This window comes from Neodiprion virginianus, chromosome 1 (genome assembly GCF_021901495.1).
Source record: "Neodiprion virginianus isolate iyNeoVirg1 chromosome 1, iyNeoVirg1.1, whole genome shotgun sequence".
NCBI classification, from domain to species: domain Eukaryota; kingdom Metazoa; phylum Arthropoda; class Insecta; order Hymenoptera; family Diprionidae; genus Neodiprion; species Neodiprion virginianus.
Genome location: NC_060877.1, coordinates 25,497,535 through 25,521,540, shown reverse-complemented (window position 1 = coordinate 25,521,540; position 24,006 = coordinate 25,497,535). Strand labels below are relative to the sequence as shown.

At 41.3% G+C, this 24,006-nt stretch overlaps 1 protein-coding gene across 1 annotated transcript; it reads left to right on the top strand.

Moving 5' to 3' along the window:
- Positions 1-605: 605 nt before the first annotated feature.
- On the top strand, positions 606-22,747 carry LOC124301080 (uncharacterized). The gene is made up of 4 exons (XM_046755766.1): positions 606-1,549; positions 12,191-13,414; positions 19,956-20,702; positions 21,096-22,747. The coding sequence occupies exons 1-4, from the start codon at positions 1,382-1,384 to the stop codon at positions 21,912-21,914; spliced, it is 2,958 nt and encodes a 985-aa protein (XP_046611722.1). The 5' UTR covers positions 606-1,381; the 3' UTR covers positions 21,915-22,747.
- Positions 22,748-24,006: the final 1,259 nt, after the last annotated feature.

Genomic DNA, 24,006 nt, shown 5'->3' with positions numbered 1-24,006 from the left:
AAAAAAGAAACAAGTTGACCGGCAGGAAATACCCAAGCTTATCAACTCATGAGAATTAAAGAAAATAAGAGTAAAAATCAGTCACGAAAAAGCTACTCGGAGAGAAAGTATTTTGGTGAGACAACAGCTACTTATTTCTCTGAATGAAATTTGGAGATAAAACAATACAAAAGCGAGCATATCTCATCAAGTAAACCAAACGTCGTCTAATTTGAAATTTAGTAAAAATATAAATAACGTTCGTAGGTATACGTTGAGGCGTGATTTAATCAAATTCATCCGTAAATTAGTATTCGGTGAATTGAGCGAGTCCTTGTTTTTCGTATGTAGGTATTGTCATGGCGAAGAAACGGGCAGATACTATCGCGGATGAAGTGGAGGGGATACCATGCGGGCCCCGAAACTTCACAAGTGGTGTGATAGCCCGGTATAGAGGAGGAGTTGAAATCAAGCGACACAGGGAAACAGCCAAACGAGAGATCCGGTTCTGCTTTGCGTACGTAGCGTAGCGGCCGCGATGCGGCACTGAGAAAGAGGCACCAGGCATAGAGAGCAACAACAAATCACCGTGGAGGTAATAGGTACCTATCGCAGGTGAGATACACCAACTCCGGTAGTGGTGAGTGACGGTGGAGAGGGGGCCCGATATGGGAGGAGTTCTTTTTGTGTTTCCGAGAGAGGCTGCAAAGAGTAGAGGAGGACTGCTGCTCACCTGAGGTAGGTACACTCAGGTGGCAGTTGCCCTGTCGCGAGGCATACCGTGTCGGCGGCTCTTCGGGACTTCAATCCCCAGCTCGCCACTCCGTTCTGAACACTCCTCTCTCTAACCGATGTGTGTGAACCACGTGCGCGATGTCCTTTTTAAGTGCCGCAACCCTTATGGCCGGACGAGTTGCTCCGTCCATAGATTAACGTGCGGGGACGACTGAACCGCAAAGTAGAATAATTTCACTTCTATCGAGGAATGACAAACTATTCTTCACATTTATCAAAATACCACTGCGGCTCGATCGAACTTTTCAGATTAACTGTAGTGGTTGGTGTTCTCTACGTTGACACTGTAATCGAAGTCAACTCGACAGTGGCTGTGTTTATGGGAACTAGAAGCAGTGCTCGGCTGTGAAGTTTTTTTTTTCTACTTTTTACCCTTCAATTATCAGCTTCAGGAAGTTACTGTTTTTCTCAAAGTGAGCCGTATATGCAACGATTATAAATCGCACTCTGGAACGTTCGAACCGGAGAACGGATTTAAAATGACTTTGAACCGACCATCGTCTGGCCTCATCCACAAATACTCAGCCACCTTCGCTGGTCGACAAATTTCTATCAGCTGGATTAAATCATAACTAGTGTTCACGTGTTGTACACGACCCGTGTGACAATGATGGGGGAACTAATTCGCGTTTCCGGAAGAGCTCCAGACGTCGCTGAATTCCTTCGGGAAGCTATGCTGTCCCAAAGATTTGCCGATGTTGCCCTCTGCTGTCCCGGTGGTCAGAGGTTTCTAGCCCACCGCCTTGTACTCTCGGCTGCCAGCCCCTACCTTCAAGTGAGTTCTTCGTTCACATCATCTTACACATACCGAGGTGCTCGTAGTTACAACATTTTTATCATCCGCCGCGCCGAATATCGTCTTTCTACTTGAATTTTAACAATCCTCTATCGTTATATTATATATATGATTATACACGGAGAAATTTGTGAGTTGCGCCGATGGTTTGGGAAGAACGTTTCGAACATATGTACCTTATGTAAACCGGGAATTTAGTTAAGCTGGTCACGTTTTATTATTTACGTCGAATCTGAGCTCAGATATCACCAAACCAAGCAGCTTGACTGACGTACCGAACATTTTAGACGGGCAACAACGTGGAACGAATAACTTGAATCAACTCATTTGGTATTCGTGTACAACATTTTGCATAATTCTGGGCGTTCGACTGCTTCTGCAAGTATATCGGTTGATTGGACACATCTGGTTAAGCGTCAAATCAGTTTGAGACAAGTACAAGCGGTTCTGAATTCAGATCAATTAATTCTCGATATCATCAGTTCCACGTGAGTGGTGAGGGTCCACCTTCTTTCAAACTCTAAACGCGACTGCGGGTAATCCGGCGCTTCTCCAAGACTCTCGTCGTCGCTCTTTTTCTTTCTCTCTCATTTCCCGTCCTGGGCAGTACACCACCTGATCGTATCGATTGGCCTCACGTGTCGAGTTATCGATACGCCAAATATAAAAGGAACTTCATCAGAAATTCAACGTCAAGAGCTTGTAAGAATCCCTTATACATGGTCACAGTGATTAAATTCCGATATTGACACTTCGTCTAATGTCTAGTCAGAATATAAACCTACACATTTGACAGATCGATCATTTCACCTTCGTGTAAGAGATTAGCTTACACAACCGGTAACGAATAGATCCGGAATGAGACAGTAAAAAAAAAAAACAGTGTTGAACATATCCGAACATCGGATACGCGCTTTTACTTCATAGTTTCTTGACTCGTTTTCCGGATCAATGTGCAAAGTCCAACTAAAAACTCACCACCCGACGGCAACTTGGAATTATCCGAAACAATAGTCAATCAGCCACACCTTGATTTTTACCGACAAAGGTGACAAACATTCCGTTCATATCGAGTCCGCGGAACATTCGTAGGCGTCTACCTCGTGAATCGGCTGTAAAACAGTTAATCGATGGATGTTCACCGGGCCCCACAAAGCGGTCCGTTTTATGGGGACGCAGCTTGATTCGACCACGTGCGAATTCGCTCTTCACTGGTACTGACAACGAGTCTGCAGTGGTCATTTCAATTCTGCACAGTTTTAAAATTCTAACGCATAACCCTGCAGATTTTCGCTACCATTTCACTATACTCTGACTATGAATAAAATTTAAGTACCGGTAATGTATCTTAATTCATCACCAGCTGCCTCGCGTTTGAATACTGAATGAAAAAAGTGCCAGTCACGTAGAGATGAGAATGCAGATAAAATGCTCTGTTGACCGAAGCAATCATCCCACTCGAAACCGAATTTACGCACGGAACTACAATCTGTGCATCAGTTTGAAAGGGCGTAAAGTTCAGCAATGAATACTCCAACAATGCAATATTTATGTCAATTTGATAACTGGTTACAACCACCAATTAACACTTGCGTTTAATCTTGTGATTTGTTAGCCATTCTGTAAAACAGTCTTAACGGTAATTCTATCCGGAGAAAACTCTCTCCGCCCACTCACAGTACAAATTATTATACACTTGCATCATAGGTATAATAATATAAAGTGCATGCCTCACTTATCAGATGGGTCGACATTTGAACAAAAATTGTGTTTACTAATCAGATATGAATATATTTTTAATTATTTATCACATGCTTCCTTCGTATTCTTTTTTATTTTTAAATCGTATACACGATGAAAATTTATACAGCAAAGTTTTCAATATCGCATAGTAGTCCTGCACTAGGAGGATCTTTACTTTGCCTGTACTCAATGCGTGTAAAAATTGTAATAGGAAAAATCGCCACAGTTCTCGTATAATATTTCGCGACTGCTGTGGAGTATATCTGTATATAAGATCCTCCCGTACAAATGAATTTTCTCTGTGTATTAAGGCAATTGATAACCTGTCAGCCCCGTGGGTGTGGCGCAAAACTATTTGAGTTCAGTAATTCAAGATGGAAGATACGTTTTAATTAACAAGAATGTTCTGGTCGCAATGGCTGCACCTCGTGCGTCCGTTTCCCGATCGAGGAGTTCGATTTGAACGGCGATAAATTAAAAGAAGTTTCATTTATGGGCACGTTCTGTACACATACGGGTCTCGCCTTTTGAAAGGACTAGTGTAAACCGTTAATCGGCGCGTCGAAATATTTCCAACCGAAGAGCGGACAAAAAAGTGAGATCGATAGCATAAATCTTTTTCTAAACGTGGCTCACATCGTGATCAGTTGCTGAATATGAACGCGGAATACGGTGGGCATGTGATGTGCCCATCGCATATTCGCGCAGTCTTCTCTCCGAAACTCGCAAGTCATTAGAACGCCTCTCCAGTTTTGGGGTCAGGTTGGCCAGTGGATATTGCCAGTTCGACATCGATGGGCTATGACTTACGAGGTGCGTTACAAGACAGCATCTCAAAATTAATCACCAATAAACAGTACTCGAGTCTCAAATCAAGTTCCGGACGTTAGCGGTCAATTGGCCTAGACTCGGCTGATACCTAATCAACTCTAATCGTATTCATCAAACATCCATATGATACAATTAGGACAGCTTATGGTACAATTTTATTTTTGTTCAGTCGTAATTTGAATAATTCATCATGCATGTGACTTGAAGTGTCGTTTGGGACTGTGCAGGTGTACTCGAACTAGAAGCCAACGGATGAATGCGAAAGAGTAGGACAGCAAGAAAAGAGAAGTGATTGATCCATTTATACTCAAGCTTCACTGTAGTTAATATCATAAACGTCAGGAATTGTCTATTAAAAAGAAATGAACACTAATTTGCAACTTTGTCTTAAAAGACCCAGCAGATTCCTTATGGGAATTGGCTCTCACAATCTGTCGAATTAGCTGAAATTTTAGTATGATGTAGTACATACCCTCCCAAAGAAAAGTCAGTAGTTGCATTGCATTGATTCCATCCATGAATTCGCTGGTTTACTGGAAAGAGGTGCAAGGTCAGATTTCGCCCGAAGACCGAGACCCTTCGACTCTTGAAATAATCGACTTGTCCTGTTTTTCATGTGTGTGCGTAGTCTCTACAAATTGGCGGTGCATTTTGTCGCTAATATGCTTTATTTCCCCTTGAAGCTTTGTAATTCGTTAAAATCGCGAAATCCAGGGATACCAAAAAATCCGCGTGCCCCCCTTTCGAAGCCTGTATCGCGAAAACTGCTGATTTTTAACACTTGTGCCCGTGAGAATTTTTTGTCGAGAGGTTATGTACTACAAATTACTAAAATTTCAGCCAATTCGACCGAGAGCCAATTCCCATAAAGATTCTGTGGGGTCCTCTGAAGATGTTCAGTTGCTGAAGCTTCAGCAATAGTTTCATCACAGTATACTGAATTTCATGCAATCCTAAATTTGTGACATCGCGATTTTTCCCAACAATGAATTTTTGCATTAACGTAACGAACTTGAAACTCGTCATTTTCTACCGTTTCTACCGTAAGGCCGTATCAATGCTTTAACCAGGAGTGAAACATTGCTTGTCATCCGATGTCAATGACCGCCCAATAACCTGTAGACGAAAGCCAGAGGGGAATGTTTATACGTATATTATATACGTGTGCAAAGGATAAAAAAACAACAAAAACCAATGCCAATGAAACTGGACAAAGCACCGTTGAACGGTCATATGTGTAATAACTTATCGTTCGAAATCAGTTACCAGCATCGAACTGTTCGCCACAGTCCGTTTAACATTGACGGTCGCGCAAGGTTCAATGCACTTTATCGGAAAAAAGGTCACAGGTGAGATCTGGATACTCTCAGAGCGATATTGCCAATTGCATATTTATATATGCTTCGAAAGAGAGGATGATACCGCGAAATACAAAGACTCGTGAAAAGCTGGTTAATTTTTGAAGATGGTGCATCATATCCAATTAGTCCGAATACAAACGTTCGTCATGTGAAAGCAAAATCGACGAGGTTCTAGCTGAAACGGTAAAAAATTGCAATTCGCGTGTTCGGTGAATGTGTGTGTATTTATTCTTAAACAAGGTCAGCATTTGACGTTGTTTGTGTTTTGTGCCGGGTTGGCAGTGTGGTAAGAAACCGGCTGCAAAAATTTCACAGCCCACTGATACTTGATGTCACCGTGCGTCACGATGGAATCACCGATGTATGATTTACACTTGAAATCAAAACGATTATCCCGGTTTGTTGTGGGACACTCGGTTGCGTCTTCGTCGCGGTAGCCAAAAAAAAAAAAACCCCTGTAGACCGTGACTGTGGTTCATATTTGTTTTATTCACAATGGAAAATTGTGAAAGTCTCAAGAAAGAAAAAATCTAGTGCCAGGTGCGTGATTCGGTACGATGACTAATTAATTTTGGTGCCTACCGCACCTCATTTCATCAGATATAAATTGAATGCTTCCGTTTACCGAATATGCGATGTGTTTGGGTGTAGGGGAACATAAAAGACCTCTAAAAAATTTGCTAAAAAAATAAAAAATGTTTCGTTCAACGGTTTTATAATTGGGAGCTTATAAGCGATTTGCAAAAAAAAAAAAAAAAAACAAATAGAGTATTTCGGGTAAAATGGAATACTTCAAATGTTTAAAAAAATAACACTACCTCTTCATCATTTTTGGAGGGGGTTCGCCGTGCCCGGATTTTTTTTTTTTTGTTTGTAATCATGGCAATGTAACGATGAATTTCTTCAAGATAGATGAAAACAACTTGTACTCGGCGCTCAAAAACCACAAAAAATAATTAGCAGTTTACGGGGCTCCATCGTGTCCCATGTTCCCCGACAGTGAAAAAAATTGCATCTTACGATTACATGGCGTTTACTTGATTTCTTTGATTTTTAAAAAATTTGATTATTTATTTGATGGATTCAAATTGGGGGTACTAAACTTTAATAATTTTACTAAAATCAACGCAATGGTTGTTTGATTCAATTTCCCTTTCCTGGCAACAAGTAATTAAGAAGTATCTAAATAATCATTTACACATTTACAAAAAAACATTTACTCGAATCAAATAAAAATTCTTCAATTTGGTTAAATTTTATTCGAAGTAAGTGATTATTTCGGCTATATCAAAACGCTTGTAATTATATGAATACTCTTTATCCGATATTTACTTGCTGTTAGAAAAGAAAAACTGAATCGAACAACCCTTGCGTTAATCTTGGTAAATTTATTAAATTCTAGTACGTCTTATTTAAATTCAGCATTTTATTCCAATGTATAATTCGAGCTAGACCACCAAACTTGTGTCAACGAACGTAACTAATTATCCACGCCTCATTTATCGTACACCTCGTGGTTAAGCTCCGATGCATACGTACGGTAGCACTCGTGAGTGTGCTTATTGGAGTAATTATCGTGCCTTCGAAAGGCTAATCCAAAGTCTGCGTGATACAAAATGAGAAGAACGATTGGACAGTGCAGGTCGGTGCTATTATAATGACGATACCGTTTAGAAAAAGATGCTTTGAACAGCAAGATATTCAATATCCAAATAACATTCAGGCCATAGTTTGATCTCCTATTTCAGAAGTCGATGATCGAATTTGAAGGTATATTAATAGTCAATATGACCGACCCTCCGGCAAGAAATAAAGTAAGCGTATTCAATGAAGATCTGACCGTTATAGTAAAGAGCAATTACAGAGTAATTAGAAAGAGAACATTGGTTATAGATCTCTATTTAACTTGCACTGACAGGTTTACTCAAGTACTCAAGTCTCACCTGAAATGCTTCAAAGACCCGAAATTTTCACCAACTTAATCAGATTTTATCTTATTCATATCAATTTTAACTTGAATACTTTTCCGATCGCCGATTATCAATCGACAATCTTCACGGAGTATTTTGACATTGCAGGTAATACCGAACCGCATAAAGGCCCGAAAGTACATAATTTCGAAGTGATAATAAGAAGGTGAAAATTGACTAGACTTATACTCGTGACATACTGTTCCAAAATTGTATATTTCCATGCAACAGAAATCAGGTTGAAAAAAAAAAATAAAGCGGAGACTTTTATTTGAGCAATCTATCAGGCATACTATCGCCGAACCGACTGGTTTTCAATTTGCCAAGGTCAAGAACGACCGATAATTTATCCATACCCCGACGTTTCGGTGGCTGCTTTCGAAATTAACGAACTTGTCAGTCAAACTCGGACCGTCTAGTCTCGGATCATAGAGTAAAAACGGAGCACCTGATAATCTCCCGCTGCGATACCTTGTGTTTTCAAATTGCTTCGGTGTGTTGCGTGAAGTTATTCAATTTGAATTCACAGTTGGTCCTGAAACGTGGCACACACATGTTCGGCGAACCTATGAGGAATCGGTTTCATTTTAATAGGCGAATAAATATCACACCTCCCCGCCTCGCGTGTCTAACATAAGTAAAGAATTGGTGTAACGGTTTCCTTTTCTCTGCTCTATTACAGCCATGTCGCGTGGAGTGACGGGCGCTTTTTATTTGCCTTCGCCTGTGATCACGTGAATAAAATTGACGAATGTTGAGGTTCGCCGTAGGAGCATTACGTAGATACGATTTGTAATCTACATAGGAAAAAATACTTTCTACGGAAGTTTATTAAGAGAGCGGATCTCGTTTAATTTCTCGTTGTATATTTTACCGAGTTATCGTATGTACGCATCGCTGACATTTGCTGGATCGTAAAAGTAGATTCGGATGAATACTAGCCTTTTGTATTCGGGTAACCCTTCACCCCTGCTCTCGGATCCAGAGACCCCTGACCTCCATTTAGAAAGAATTCGATGGGAATAACGAAGTTGAGTTGCCGTACTTTTGCCGACACGAATACAACCCTGATATATCCGTCAAGTCAGTTTCCTCTGTAAAAGAAATACAGCTAAGGATAAAAATAAAAGTACGGTGAGACGAAGATGAGAGAGAAGAAAAGAACCACCATGAGAAATAAGTACCCTGCAGTGAGCTGCTTCATTACGATCGTGTAGCATGGTCTATATAAAGGCACGTACCATTGATGTGTATAATTAAATCGCCATATTTCTGTGCAGCGTTCGAAGGCTTGCTCAAACATACTTGTTTCACTTCTTTTTATTTCCCCATCGTTTATTTGTTGCTTTGTCGGCTAGCGCCTATACAATCTTGTATAAAAGGTATGAAGTTACGCAACGAATGGCCGATGATCGTGTACCGGACTTCGCTCATCACTGGCATGGATCCATCGAGTGTAGTATCGTCGTTACACGTATAAGTATGCGCGTCAATGGACGTGAAACGCGACATCGTGACCGAAGCATCATGCTTGTTGCTCTACGCAGAAGTCAGGTCTCAATAATATAATCTCTTGCATAATTCAGGAAAGGTGCAGGAATACGGTTATATCTCGGTCCCAGCATCTTTCCCACACGAGAATCTCTGCTCTCCGGTTCACCGTTTACAAGAACTATAACTGTATCCAGGCAATTCAGCGCGTTATCGACGTGGTTGTTAATGTGCCATTACTATGTTAGAACTCGGACGTTCGCCCAACTGTCACGTATCAACTTTTCTTTTTTCCTTACTTTTTTTTTCTTCAAGTTGTCACGTTTTAACGCCACCAAATTTAACACACACTTCTGTAACGTCTCGACAAAGCGGTAGTCTAGGATGGTTTAAACATGCAAGCATAAAATTGTGTTATCCAAATATTTCCGTAATGGGGATAAAAAAAAAGGACAACCAAAAACGCATTAGTGTATTCACAGGACGTCGTTAGGATCCATAAATCTTTCAAAAGCAAAACCCGCGTCGTTACGTTGCTATTTCACAGTGTTCGTACAACGACCTTAATTCGGTTTTTCCTTTCCTCTCCTTTTTTTTTGCAAATTGAGAATGAGAGCCACGCGTTAATGGTTAAAAGCAAGAATGTTAGTGCATGGACACTCAATACCAGATTGGTAAAAGTAGACATTGGGAGTAAGGTGAAGCATGACTAATCTGACTGTAGTGCTTGCATTATTTCACTACTCACATAAACTTGCACGGGTCAATCATCGGGTAAACATTCACTCGAGTTCTAATATCACCGTCTGCATTATTGAAAATTGTAAAAAGCAAAACAGTGTGTCCAAGGAATGACAATCAACATTGCCGGCAGGCTGTGGTCAACGGTGACTTTTCACAAGCGTACGATTGATAGATCACGTTCATAAATCTCGGCTGAAGGATAGGGTCAAAGCCAAGCACCGTGGCAAGCATATAATCAGCCACCATATCTAGCCTAAACATTCGTGAAAAATTTGACAAACTTATCACGATATATACGGGTTACAGGTAGGTGTAACGTGAGATTAAAATGGGTGTAACAAAAATAATCGCTGGGAGATAAATTACAAACTTGTCTGACAGGCCGGCTTCAATTATAATACAGCAACAAGTTCCAGCGAAGACTGAGATGTCGTACCGTCCGCGGGGTAAATACTACAGCACATGGTACAAAACGCTAGCCGGATTTCGAGAGATCTATCAATTTCACGTTTAATGAGTTTAATAAGCATCCAAGAAGGAGAACGCGAGTCGGGAAAACGCAACCACTGAGCATTGCGATTTACGGTAACTTATGGTCACAGTGGCAATGACCTGGCCATTTACGATCATCGTCTCCCAACGGCAGTCTCGCTGATCTTCCGCAAGAAATTTTCTGCGCGCAGAAGTTATTTATACGTTGAAGTTCGCGCATCATCGATCTAAAAGCCGATAGTTTCCGTAATTCTCCCGGACATTTTCGAAAAGGAAGTCTACTCTCGGACGTTGCTTACGTAAAAAACAAAGGAATTCCGTTTAGGTCATTACCTTTTAACATCCTAGGATTGCGATTTTGATAAGGCGTATAAAACGCTGTATTAATACATCACATCGATCTCCATTTTTTTATACAACTGTTACCAAAGTTGTACGGTGATGAATAAATTCCTTCCGTAAACGTATTTCAAAATAGGTATGATAAAACTTTGGACATCACATACTCGACCAGTTCTTGACGATTTATCTAAGATAACGAGATGTTTTTGACTAACAATTCAACTCGTGTCCCGTACAAGTAACAAAGTCTTTAAACGTGGGATGAAGCACTGATAAATTGGCAACACCAGTTGGATTAATCTAGTTTAGTTTATCTTTGGTTAGATCGTGGTAGCCAGAGTCTTCTGGCCCAATTTGTGGACGTGTAAATGATGCCAGAAGAGCGTTAGTATCCCCTAATTGAGCAGCCTGCAGCAGAGTTTACAGCGCCATTCCGTTTCTATCGGGCTCTTTTTCTCGCATAAACCACATTCTTAATTATTCGAACCGTTGATTACCGTACGCGCACTTCCGTATATCGTTAGAGTTCAAATCTCACCTTCAATAGCCGTCTCGGAACGAGTCACGCTCTGAACGATACACTATCTAAAAATATATTACAATGTAGGAATTTTGTTCCCCTCCAGTGAAAATTATCTCTCTTTCTACTTTATGACAACGAAATATCGATAACTATCAGAAATATCACCTCAGTCTTCGCAGCTGATGACACAAAAACTTTTTCCTCACACTTCCACGCGCACTTGGAACTTTGAGAAGTCAGTAAATTCAGAGATCTTGTTCTCATTCAACAACAAAGTGCAATAAACCTACCTAACTCGCATTTTCTCGTACACACTACGCCTAGAGCCTAATTCTCTGCGGTGATAACAAATTATCCATTTTTTGTTGTTTATCTTTTTTTACAATTCTTTGACTAAAGCAACGTTTAGTATTCGATCATCTTTCTAAGTCTCCAGGTGTTTGGGGATGTAACCAGTTTACAAATCTACTGACCCAGACCCAGCGTAACCGAATTCGATTTAACGTACCCGTGATCCTCGCAATACAAAAAAAGGCTTGTCCATTACCTGAACTCAAGGGTTCTTTGTCCTTAATTTTCCAACAAGCGAGTATGGAAGCATAGCACAAAAACCGTTGGGTGTGCTAAAAGCGAAACGAGAAAACGATATAATGTAAGTTTCTCGTGCCCTCGAATTTATAGTTCAAGATATAATCTGTGAGCATGCGGCGACTGCAGCGCATACAGATGTTAAATCTTATACATTTTTCTTACGAGAAATATACGTGCGCATCTGAGAGGAGGAAAAAAAACAATAAATGAAATAAAAAAAATTATAATTCAACATCAAAGACGGTAGCATTCGTAGCAAGAACGAGGTACCTTCTGTCGCGCCGATCTGTTCAGAGTCTAAATAGCGTGAGAAATTTCTCCCCGAAACGATTTTCCATTTTTTCAAGTGGATCAAAGACTGTAGAATGTATGGTGCCGACAAATCGGTAGTTACTTTTTAATTACAATAAATCGTGCAGCAATGCAATATTAATGCTTTTGTGTTGTTCTTTCGATCAATTGGCAACATCGGGATGATTTATAAGGTATGAAAGAAACGATTTATGATTAAATAACGCATTCTCTGTTTCAGGAGGTGCTGCTAGCGCACAGCAGATCAGCAGGATTGTGCGAGCCAATAACAGTAATACTGGCCGAAGTGGAAGGGCCTGAATTGGCGGCAATTTTGGGTCTGATATATACGGGAAATGCGGCCATAGCGAGACCGAGATTAGACGCGTTTTTGAGGGCGGCGCAAACGCTTCGCGTCAATCTTCCTCCGCTACCGGAAATGATGACGTGCACCGACGACTGTAAGCCGGAAGATATAAAGGATGTGAAGTTGAACACGACTTATCTTCAATGCGATCAATACCCTCTGCTTTCGTACAGAGACTGGTTTCAGCAACACGAATCGAACATTCACTCGTACAACTCCTTCTACGAAGCGGGGCGTCACCGCTACGTCAAATCCCACGAGGTATCGGAAAACCCGAAAATCTACCCACATCGAGATTCCAAGATGGAAACGAGCCTCCCAACGAGTCCGGACGTTCACAGTGAAAACGGCGCATCGAAACTAACGGACAAACCAGTAGACGCGCCACTCGATACGAGATACGTCTTGGACCCGAAGCTCGACCTCGAGTCAATTCAGAAAACAAACGGGCATTCCGAAGTCGAGAAAATATCGCCCGTCATGACGGATTCCCAAAAAAGACAACCGGAAGCCGTTGTCAGACCAACGGACGGATGTCCAGCAGAAGCGACTGCCATGAATCTGTGCAAGATATCGAGGAACACCAATGTGCACCAAGCCCAAACCGAAGTCGACGATGGTCTCCGAGCTTCCAGGTTTAGAGAACGTCTTACGTGTGTTGAAAACGTGGTGAATTGTCCGACCAATTATTCGACGACAAAAGGATCCTTCGCGACAATTGAGCGGCAGGCGGCACGCTCAACGCAATCGACTGACACGAGGAGAGTTTCACACCACGGTGAAAAAGACAGACCGCCGTTTCCGATGTCGGGTGAAAAAAGTCACGGATCTCCGAGTAAAAGTTTGGAGAGCTTGTTCGATCTCAGGGTACCTTCGTTGCATCACTCCGGACATACGGAGCCTCCGGCCATTGGGAAGTTTGGTTACGTTCCAGGCGAACAAGGCACCGTATGCAGAGATGCCTGCTGCAGGTGGAGACCACCCAGGAAACACGTGGCTAATCACGTCACGGCTTCCCCATGGCGGCAACTGACAAGACCCCATCATTCCCCGAAGATGCAACCGATAGTGATGCTTCAGAATCATACCGGCAATTGTGTAAGTTTATATTACATGCTTTCTTTGTATAAACTATGAAATTTTTCATGCTCGAGGCGTTTCGCTACGCTCGTAAGTCCATAGAAGCGTTCATGGTAATTTTAGCAATTTTCAGTAAGATTGAATATTCCTGCACGAGTGGTAATAAACTTTGCCAATGTTGTTTTTTTCTCACTCTTGAAAAGTTCTTTATTTTTCTCAACCGTCTGCGATGGGGAGATGAATAGCTAGTATAGATCGTTAGATACCTGTGAGAACAGGCGTTCTACACGGTACAAGTGATTGTGAAGTTTAGGGACACGCGACGGTTTCCCATGCCTCAAATAATGACGCAGGGACGCAAGTCGGAAAGATTCATCGGCGTTATTTCAGGCGATTCCTACGTGTATTTTTACTTTTTCATAATTGACTTATTTTGTAGGTACTTTAGCTACGTGTAATTTCGTGTGACACGCAGGTCTTGAATTAATCGCTTATAAGCTTAGCTAAGAAATTTCGATAGTGCCATAGTTGTCGTACACATTTAATTTTTACCTATATTCATTATATTCGGATTTCAACATCACGATGTGAAAAAGTCAAGCCTTCGGTAACACGCTTTGTGTTTCTTGAGAAGGTATCTGAGGAGCTGAATTTGGAAATTATCGTAAAATCTGTTACAGGCCATTTGATAAAAGATTTAATCGTCGGCCACGGCCTTTGCTCTGGCGAATGAAATTCACGATAGAAACAAGACACTGGAAGGTAAAAATTATAAGCTACACCGTCAAAGTTCTTCTCACAGGTTTCTTCGACACAAAAGTATAGGATCAATGAGCACTAAATCTCGAATTATTAGTGTAATCATACAAACGTTGAAATCAATTCTTGCTGATGTTCCTTAAGCGGCGAGTGCGAGGTTGACCGAAACACGATAATCTGCAATCTTTATGCAATATTAATGTATCGAATATTATGCCCAATATCATTGCAGTTCGAGTAACAATTGGATTTCAGTAGCTGTCACGAAAGGAAGTAGCTGGAAAAAGAAAGCGGAAAACAGAACACATTGATCAATGACGATGAAACGACGGCTACTAAATTCGTTTGAATGGTAACCATTTGTCAAATGCTAGATTGCATACAACTGTTCGCGAAAGACAGAGAATCGCCGCGTGACTCGTAGGCATGCATCACTTGGTGCGCGAGTACCGACCATGATGAAGTGCACAGCCAGTTAGCTATTGTGTGCCATGGGCAATGAATAAATTACAATAATTCATGCGAGTCAATTAAGTGCGCACAGAGTCAAGCGTCCGGTGCAACAAGGTATGACGTATACCCACACAGTGGTTTGCGTTCGTCCGTTTTTACTTGTTAGGAATGACTATACGAGACCCTATAACGTTATATGTGACTTGAGGGATAATCTGTGGGAATGAGCGTTAAAATTACAAGAGATTGATTTGCGTTAACGAGGAGGAGAGATGTAATGCCGTAATTCTTGGTAATCAGTTATAATCCTTACAAACGGCTTTCCTTTTATTACTTTCGCCAAGGCGACAATTTTCAAAGAGTTAAAAAAGTAGTCGATTCAGTGAAAGGGAATCCATCAACCGAAATACCCAAACCTGGCTTGCCGTAAAGTCCTTTTAAAATATTCAACGATGGTAAATTCACCTGGATGGTTAATGGAGCAATTACATTACTCACGCTGTTTTGTTGCGATACCTTTAGACTGCTCCGTATTTCCGTTATGAAATGCTCGTGCAAACTACAAAAATTTTCAGTAGCACGGCTCATCCCGTATAAGTCGTAAAATAACCAGACGTAATACCTATAATAAATGAATGTACATATTTCGATAATTTTCTAAACTTCGAACATAAATTTTATTTGGATAGTTAAAATCACATGATTACCGATACAGGTTAACGACGTAATCTCCTACACCCGGACTTCATAATTGGGTTAAACATATACTCGCACTAGAAATATGCGGAGTAAGCTGAGGAACGTTTTCTACGGCTCACATTTAAAATATCGTTTTGCAATCGGTAGCAATTTCTGTCGTTTCCAGTTATATTCATAAAATAACGAGTGTTTGTCTTTCTCTGTAATGGTAACTATTCCCACGTGTAAAAGTATCGAGCTAAATACTGTTATGGGCACGCTGTTCGCAGGAATTCATAAACTGAATGGTTTCTGTACTTGAACGAAACGCTTGAAAATTGACGATCTAAGTACGCTTATACCTGTCGGCGTTTTGTCGGCTTTTGAAACAACGTGATAGATTTACTTCTAAGTACTCTACGTGTAAAAAAAATGACTTTCAGAGAAGCGTATTTGCCGTCACTGCACACTGTTTGATGTAAATAATAATGCATTCTGGAAAAAAGCCCATAAAAAACGGAATAGGTTTTAAAGAAAAAGTAATAAACCAATATAATTTAAAGCTGAAAACTGTTGTAGACATTCCTGAATCATCTCAGGCTGTCGATATACTTTTACAACGTTCGCAAGGCACTGATCATCATTTTTCTTAATTTCCGTGTGCCTGTAATATACACGGGGTTTTTCTCACTTCTGAATTATGAAGCGCTCGCGGTTAAATTGAAAAACTTGGTTACTCTGCAACTTTCAGTTCGTAACCAGAGAAGCGCAATAGCAACTTTTTACAGCTCCATTGTCAACGCCTCTTCACCTGTAACACGACTGTTTCGAATAATCGATCGTAAAGAAACGCACGTCAGATTTTATGCATTTTATTGAATGCGAAATTGTAAAATGTAAATTTAAACATGCGACGAAGAGAGTGGTTATCAGTTTTAATTGAAATTGATACGACTCGGAGAATCGTTGGCAAGAACTCTTCTCACAAAGAGTATACGGCGCTGGTACAACCGTCAAACTTATCCCATGTCATAGACTTGGTTTTCTGCATGAAAATCCATACGAGCAATCTACACATCACGTTATTCCTACCCAAGTACAAGTCAAAATGAAAGTCGTGTATCATGTTCACCATAAATGTTGTCGTCGCGAAAAGTAATAACGGTATTAAAACGGGATATACGATATGGTTGTAAAACAGCTTTAGATGTGAAATACTCTCTCGCGAAACCAGAATTCTCGACTTTTATTATTTTATATATTAGAAATTCCAATGAGCTACACCGCCATCCTGAAAATCATCATTAATTTGCATTCCCACAATTTAGTCGCTCAATATTCATATACAGTCTTGAAATATGTCAACGATTAAGAGTTCACCCAGAGTTCAGCCAAGAAGTAGAAATCAGTCGATGCTGGCAGCCTGGTATGCCTGGCTCAATCCAATCAAAGTTATGATTAACGTATTATACAGTCAAAGTATCAACATACGGTCAAAGTGGCGAATGAAATTCAGTCAATACAGCACCTAAGTTATTTCTCCTGCAAGGGGCATTAGAGATGTACTGGTTATACATTCCCAACCAAAAGTGAGACTCGTTGACAATATTGAATGCTTTATGATAAGATGAAAATCAGGAAAAAATTAACTACAATAAAGACGGTAAGAAAATTAAATTTGAATAATAATATTGTCCAAAAGTTATCAACAAATTGTTTGAAGAAAACGTTGTTCAACAAATTTGCAGATATTGTTTTTCTTTGTTATGTGAAATGAATTCATTGATTTGCCTGAATACACATGAATTTTTAAAGAATTTACTGTTGTCTTGTTTAAGCAATTTATTGACAACCTTTGGGCATTGTTATTGTTCAAATTCAATTTTCTCATCATCTTTATCGTGGTTGATTTTTTCCGATTTTTATCTTCTCATGAAGTATTAAACATCGTCGAGGAGGCTGACTTTTGGTTGAGAAAGTACATCCTTAAATCCTAGCGAGGTAACAAGTTACATATACCTGTTTCCGATCAGGCGGGTCACCTACGAGTCGCTTGGTGAGAAAGAGCGCGCAGGTTGGATAACTGATTGTGAGTTAACCTAACCGTTAGGGCGACCCTGAGGAACTTGTCTCGGTGCAATTCACGCGATTAAGAAGGGTACGGAGTCGCCTCGAGCGAAAACTAGAATACGACATACGGAGAAGAGCTCCCCAGTTCCGTGCATGCTGGTATAAACGGTTACCCGCGTTTCTAAGGTCAGCAGTCATTCGTAGTTGCAGTAATTCAACCGACGTAAAATGGGGATTCAAAGTCTAAACGAAGCTGGTAGCTGCGCTTCTACGAAAGAATAAACGGTACATACTTCAAGAGATATTTGCGGACTGTAGTAAGACGTATGTAGAGTCGTTTTTAATGACTTCCAAACGTGATTAATTTTCGAATCCTAAAAACATTCGAGGAGTACTCTCGAGGTGTGGCGATGCAAATATCACGTGCCTGCACCGCAGGGCATTAGACTCGGACTCCCGCACATAAGTATTAAAGTATACGGCAGTCGTCCGAGCTGTCTGACTGGTAGGTAGGTAACATCGTTGATTATTTGGATGTGACGTATGATTCACGGTCAGTGCCAGGAACACGAAATCGCATTAGCTCATGACCTTATTACAAGGCATGCATTGTGAACCGATAGAATAATGACTAGGTAAATTAGATCGAGTTTTGAGGTAGTCGCGCAAGGAACTATCAGACGTCACAATCTGAACGCCAGGGGCTGAATCAGATAACGTCTGGCCATACCTCTGACGGAAGATATTCAGAAAAGTTATCCAAGTGGGACACAGTCGCTGCTGTGTGAACCGGTAAAGAAAGGACGCGACTCAAGATCGGCGCGCGCAAGTGAGAAAAAAACTTAACTATCGGCCAATGACTTTTATGCTATTTTGAAAATCACAACATTTTAATACTACTGAAACTTTAAAAACCTTTTGGTGGGTTACCGTTAGTTGACATTGTTTTTCAGAGCAGCTTTCTAATGCGAAACATGTTGACATAAAGATCTAACCGTTCCGTTTGGTACTGAAGGAATCCAATTAAAGTACAGGCACGATATACAGTCGTCACCAAATATAATTTTCATTTTTTTTCTCAACTTCTTTTCATTCGTCCAAGAGTTACCGGGAGTTTCTCGCAAACTTGTGATCAACTTTCATATCCTTGAGGTCTGATAATGAAGAAGAAAAACAAAAAACCCCGTTTGAGACGCATGAACACGATTCTCACTTCCAAAGACGAAATGTGATGGGTTGTCAGGTGCTGGTAAAGTGCTGTCGAATGATAATTAAGAATCCGGTTGATGCATGTTAATCGTGTCAGCTGACTATCCAAAATCGTTGGGCGTTGGTTGTCTGTAACGTCTCATCTGGCATTGATTATACCCAATTCTTAACGAACAATTAACAGGACATGGTTTCGAAAAATGTTATAGTCTCATTCGAATCACTGTGCCGTTGATTCTTCCTTGAGAATATAAATGCGTTCAAAAAATAACTCATTTAATGATTCGCAACCAAAACGACCTACCATAATTAGAATACTTGCGTGACGTTAATAGGTTGTAATAATATAATTGAATTAGTCGGTTGGTAAAGTAAACCAATGAAAACTTAGTGTAATAAATGTTACAGCTTGCAGCTCCATCGTAACGTTAATTTTTTCCGACCACTTAGTTGTCATATCCCGTTATTTAAATCTCAGAGAGTATAATATCCGCCCACGATCTAATTTAAATCCCTACTTGATGACCACCTGAATACGTTGACGTAATTCAGACTTGGGAATAACAAAGTATTTGTACCCATTATGGTTTAGTACCGTGGCTAATCATTGAATAATCACTTCCCAAATCGTGGTAACGCTTATTCATAAATCTCGTTTGTCCTAGAAAATGCTATCATCAATGCTATTATAAAAATTCCAAGGTGCTAATCAGATTCACTCTGATAGGTGTTTACCAAGGTGTGTTTATACCACGTGGTTAATGCTTTAGCTTGTAGCAATCACCATTAGACCCATGCTACTCTCAGAGCCAGTTAACGCATCGAAGTTAATTGATAATCGAAATTTCTCAAGACGCTCAAACTACGAAAAGGCTTTCTTTGATAAAGACGTTTGGGAGATCGACAAGTAAACAATCTCTTACGCTTACAAGGTAGTATGTACGATAGATATAGTAACCGACTGTACAAGTAAGCAAGCATTCGAGTTTACACAATGAAAACCTGCGTGGGCTTGCATAAGTGGTATAGGTTATAGCCCTGTATAAGTCGTATAATTGAGCTCTCTATCAACGAAAACTGACCTGCAATGCTTGGCACAGTTATGCGTGCACAATATTCATTCATGGAATTTTTCAGTATAAAAACGGAGAAAGAAAAAACAGTTAGCTCAACGAAAGCGGCACGTTAGTCCGGCTAGGTCAAAGAGAATACCTGGGCGGTGAAAAACTATGCCTAATCTCTACGCATCAATTCTATTCATATGGTTAACGGTGCTTGTCTTACGGCGGATCCTCTGCACTGTAAATTTCGAACCAGTAGTAGTGTTCTGTGTTTTTGTTTCTCAGCGTCTCTCCTTTCTACTATCAATCATGGTAACGTCATGTTTTAGGAGCCAAATGGAAGATTGCAGCGACTCTTGTCATCGGAGGTAACCCGAATAGAACCAGCTATACCTCCAGGATGTCAGCCCGTCGTAAACGATCAGTACCCAAGGCCGGTCGAGAGCACCAGCGGGTTTCAAGCTTTTGAGATTCCTAACACGACGAATATCTCGTATCCGAGCGAAATGGAGCTGCTGCGTTTGAAAGAGAGAAAACTGGAGGAATTCTACAGAGCGCAAATGCTCTTTCCCGGTCCTCAGCCAATCAGACCGTCTCCGGTCAGTTTCGCGGTCAACCAGACTTACTACCAGAACCAAAGCTCTCCACCTACGCTGCCGCCTCCGTGTGTTCCCATACATCCCACCCCAGTGCCAGGTCTCACAGCCGGGATTCCCATCACCCTGCCAACCGTACAACCTCGCCCACCCGTCGAAATTGGTCAGAATTCCTTACCATCCGCCGGTAAACCGGAACTGTCTCATCCGGTCAGCAGGCTTTGCGATTCCATGAGGGACAACGAACCGCAAACTAATCATTCCGCGAACTTAACGATGAGCGTTGAAGAGGAACCACGAACCTTCTGCACTCTGGGAGAAAAGATCAGCAATTCGATTGATCAGAGTGACTCGAATAATAACGACCCCACGGTCGCTGACGGAGGACAAGGTCGCGTTGTCACGGAATCCCAGCTCACCGTTGACGATCACCGCTGCGAACAGTGCGGAAAAACCTTTGTCACGAGAGCGTCTTTGAAAGTGAGTTTGATAAATCGATGAAGTGAACCTATATGCACGGGTAGCAGTCATTGGTCGTAGCTCTTATTCTTAGTCGCGTGTTCAGCCTTCGGTAGTCCGAATCGAATCCATTCAATTATGATAATTATGAATTTGTCGATAGCCGATATTCAGGGTATACAAGGTGTGTCTACCGCTATGCAAAGTAAGAGCGAACTTCTTTTATACCCGTTTGAAATATTTACCGAAAGGACACATATCTCCGCTGTTTCTAAGACGTCTATCATCCGAGTAGACACATCGTACGTGGCGAAATTTTCAACGATTCTCCATGCCCGTTTCCGCGGCCGAAGAACAAACCACTTGCATGTTATCACGTGATGACTATAGGAGCCTGCTCATTGCCTGTTTCAGGTTCACGCACGTACCCACTCCGGCGAGAAGCCTTTCCAGTGTTCGGACTGCGGCAAGCAGTTCTCCCAGCTGCGCAACTACAAGTATCATCGTAGCGTCCACGAGGGTACCAGAGAGTTCGCAGCAACTTGCCCCGAGTGCGGAAAGTACTTTAACGATAGAGGATACTTGAGTTCGCATATGAAGATCCATAGGAATCGTAAAGAGTACGCGTGCGGTGAATGCGGGAAGAGTTTCAATCAGAGAGTGGCGTACAACATGCACGTGAGGATTCACACGGGTGTGAAGCCACACCAGTGCGAGCAGTGTGGCAAAGCCTTCTCGAGGAAAATGTTACTGAAACAGCACCTCCGGACTCACTCCGGGGAGAGACCGTACCAATGTCAAGTTTGTCACAAGGCCTTCGCCGACAGGTCCAACATGACCTTGCACACCAGATTGCACTCCGGACTGAAGCCTTACCAATGCACCCTGTGCTCGAAAGCGTTCACCAAGAAGCATCATCTCAAAACTCACCTGAATTACCACACCGGCACAAAACCGTACTCATGTCCGAATTGCGGCCTCAGGTTTTCGCAGAGCAGCAACATGCGGACCCACTTCAAAAAGTGCGCGGTAAACAATCCGAATTCTAATCAAATCAGTCCCACCGCCGATGGAGGCGCTGGTCAAGGCTCACGGGAAATCAAAGCCCTCGCAACCTTGAATGGCGTCGGTCCAAGAACGCCATCAGCCGATCTTACACCGCCTAACTCTGACCAAGAATCTAGCGTCTTAACACCGTTATCCTCTAGGAGTTTACCGTTAGAGATTACTTAAACGTAGCGATTTTTGGAAACGGTGATTGATGTTACATCGTGGTTTGCGGTACTCCTTTGAAACCCGCAATCCGGTTTCAACATCCGTCCCAAATCATTTTACAGGTATAGTTATTTGAAAATAATAGGAATTGTATGTATATGTAATATACATAAATTAGGTAGATATTTCAATATCATGACCGCGAGTAATCCTACTACATGTAGGAGCGGGACAATGAAGAGATCGAAATTCGAGTATCACCTTCGATTTCAAATTACCGTAAGGAAGGTCATGAGTCATAAATTTCGTCTTAGTGTCGCCTTCTCAACACGATGCTCGCGTTTCTTGATAACTCATAGTAAGATGGAGAAGATATAACGATAAACTCACGCATGCAAGTTGTGAGCATAGTCCGATTCATGCAATATTCTTTTCTTCGAATTTTAGTCGAAATTTAGAGATTCACAAAGTAAAAAGTATCCTTATCTACAGATACGTTACACATTAAACTGTCTCTTCGGAGTTATATGATTCAAGGATTGCGAAAAATTTACCCGATTCCTGCAACATAGGAGGCTATTTATTATGCATGTCACGTTACTGGGAATTACAAGACGTAACGATAATTACACAGATATGATAGGCATATCATTTCGAATCAATGATAAGACGATTATTTAAATTATAGATTTATATGTTACTATGTACAGTCCGTGTATAAGTATAGCTGTAAGATATATGAGTTTTTGTGCAAATTATGTAATATAATATATTTCAAGCCAATTTTAATATATTTCAATGAAACCATTCGCACAGATGTTTCATCCGCAACGTTGACAATAAAAAATATTTTGATTGCAAAAAAGATATCCAAACGATATACATCCACAATAGAGAGTCCCCTTCATCCCGATCCTCAAGATTGTAGGTTAATCCTACGCTTATCTTTTTATATCATAGATAATCGTACAAGTCAAGGTAAGAGAAACGCAGATATAAGTTATTAATCAATTTCGAGAAGGTTTAGAACCGAGTACCAACGAGATGCGATCGTGTTACAGTATCCTGCACAATCCATATATTATTTCTTCACTTTTAACTCGCAGCGCGTTATACGGAGAATAAAAAGACCACAAACAGTGAACCGTGAACGATCGTAGCAATATTTCTATCCTGTTGGGGAAATGTTACCGCTGCACATACATACATACAGATGGATATAAAGTAATAGGAGAGTTGCCGAGAAGGTGTCGAGGATGCTGCTAGTGACGACGATAATGACGATGATGATGATAATGATAGGGCAGAGAGTCGTTCGTGGCAAATGAAGTACATACATAATAATAAATCGTAGATACACGAATGCCTCGATTTCAATCCGGGATCTAAACAGCATCTCCAGTCGGAATACTGGGTAGGTATAATAAGACACGATTAGAATTTAACGTGAAATACACCAGAGCAACGTACGTAGGATTCCTGCCTTACTGCAGACGAAGCGTAACGTTCAGACGATTCCAGGTGTATCAGATTACGGTAGTGAGCATGGTTCATAAGATGAGTACGATGCGACGGTGAAAACTATCACCACCACAGGCAAAGTGTATCTAGCATCGGAGCTCACAACTGAACTCCCGGGGTATTTATTGTCGGGAGTTAAGGAAGTTTACGAGTAACGCGTCTACGTGGGCATAATCTACAAAGGAGCATTGCTAATGTTAAATGGCGCAATTCGTACCTCAAACCGGTATCAAAACCCTTGTCACAATGTACGGCACTAGACCGTGTAAATCGGTGCCCGCTTGTCCATCACCTCGAGAACTGCGAGTAGCTATCTTTGGCATTTCAAGCTCTCCGATATGACACGGCTTGGTACTTGACAGCGTCACAATGCAATTACGGTAATTACAGTGTGGCGCGGGAATAAGCAGAGATCTGCATATGTCGCGGTACGGAACCAGCGCGAGGTGGCGAGGTGCTGCTATAGTCACGAATGCGTGTAGGTGAAGAATGCTCAACCTTAATCCGTACGTTCAGTGTCTACGCCCACCAACGATATCCGTCGGAATACTCGGGTGCACTGACGCCATTAGTAACAGAACTACTGTTA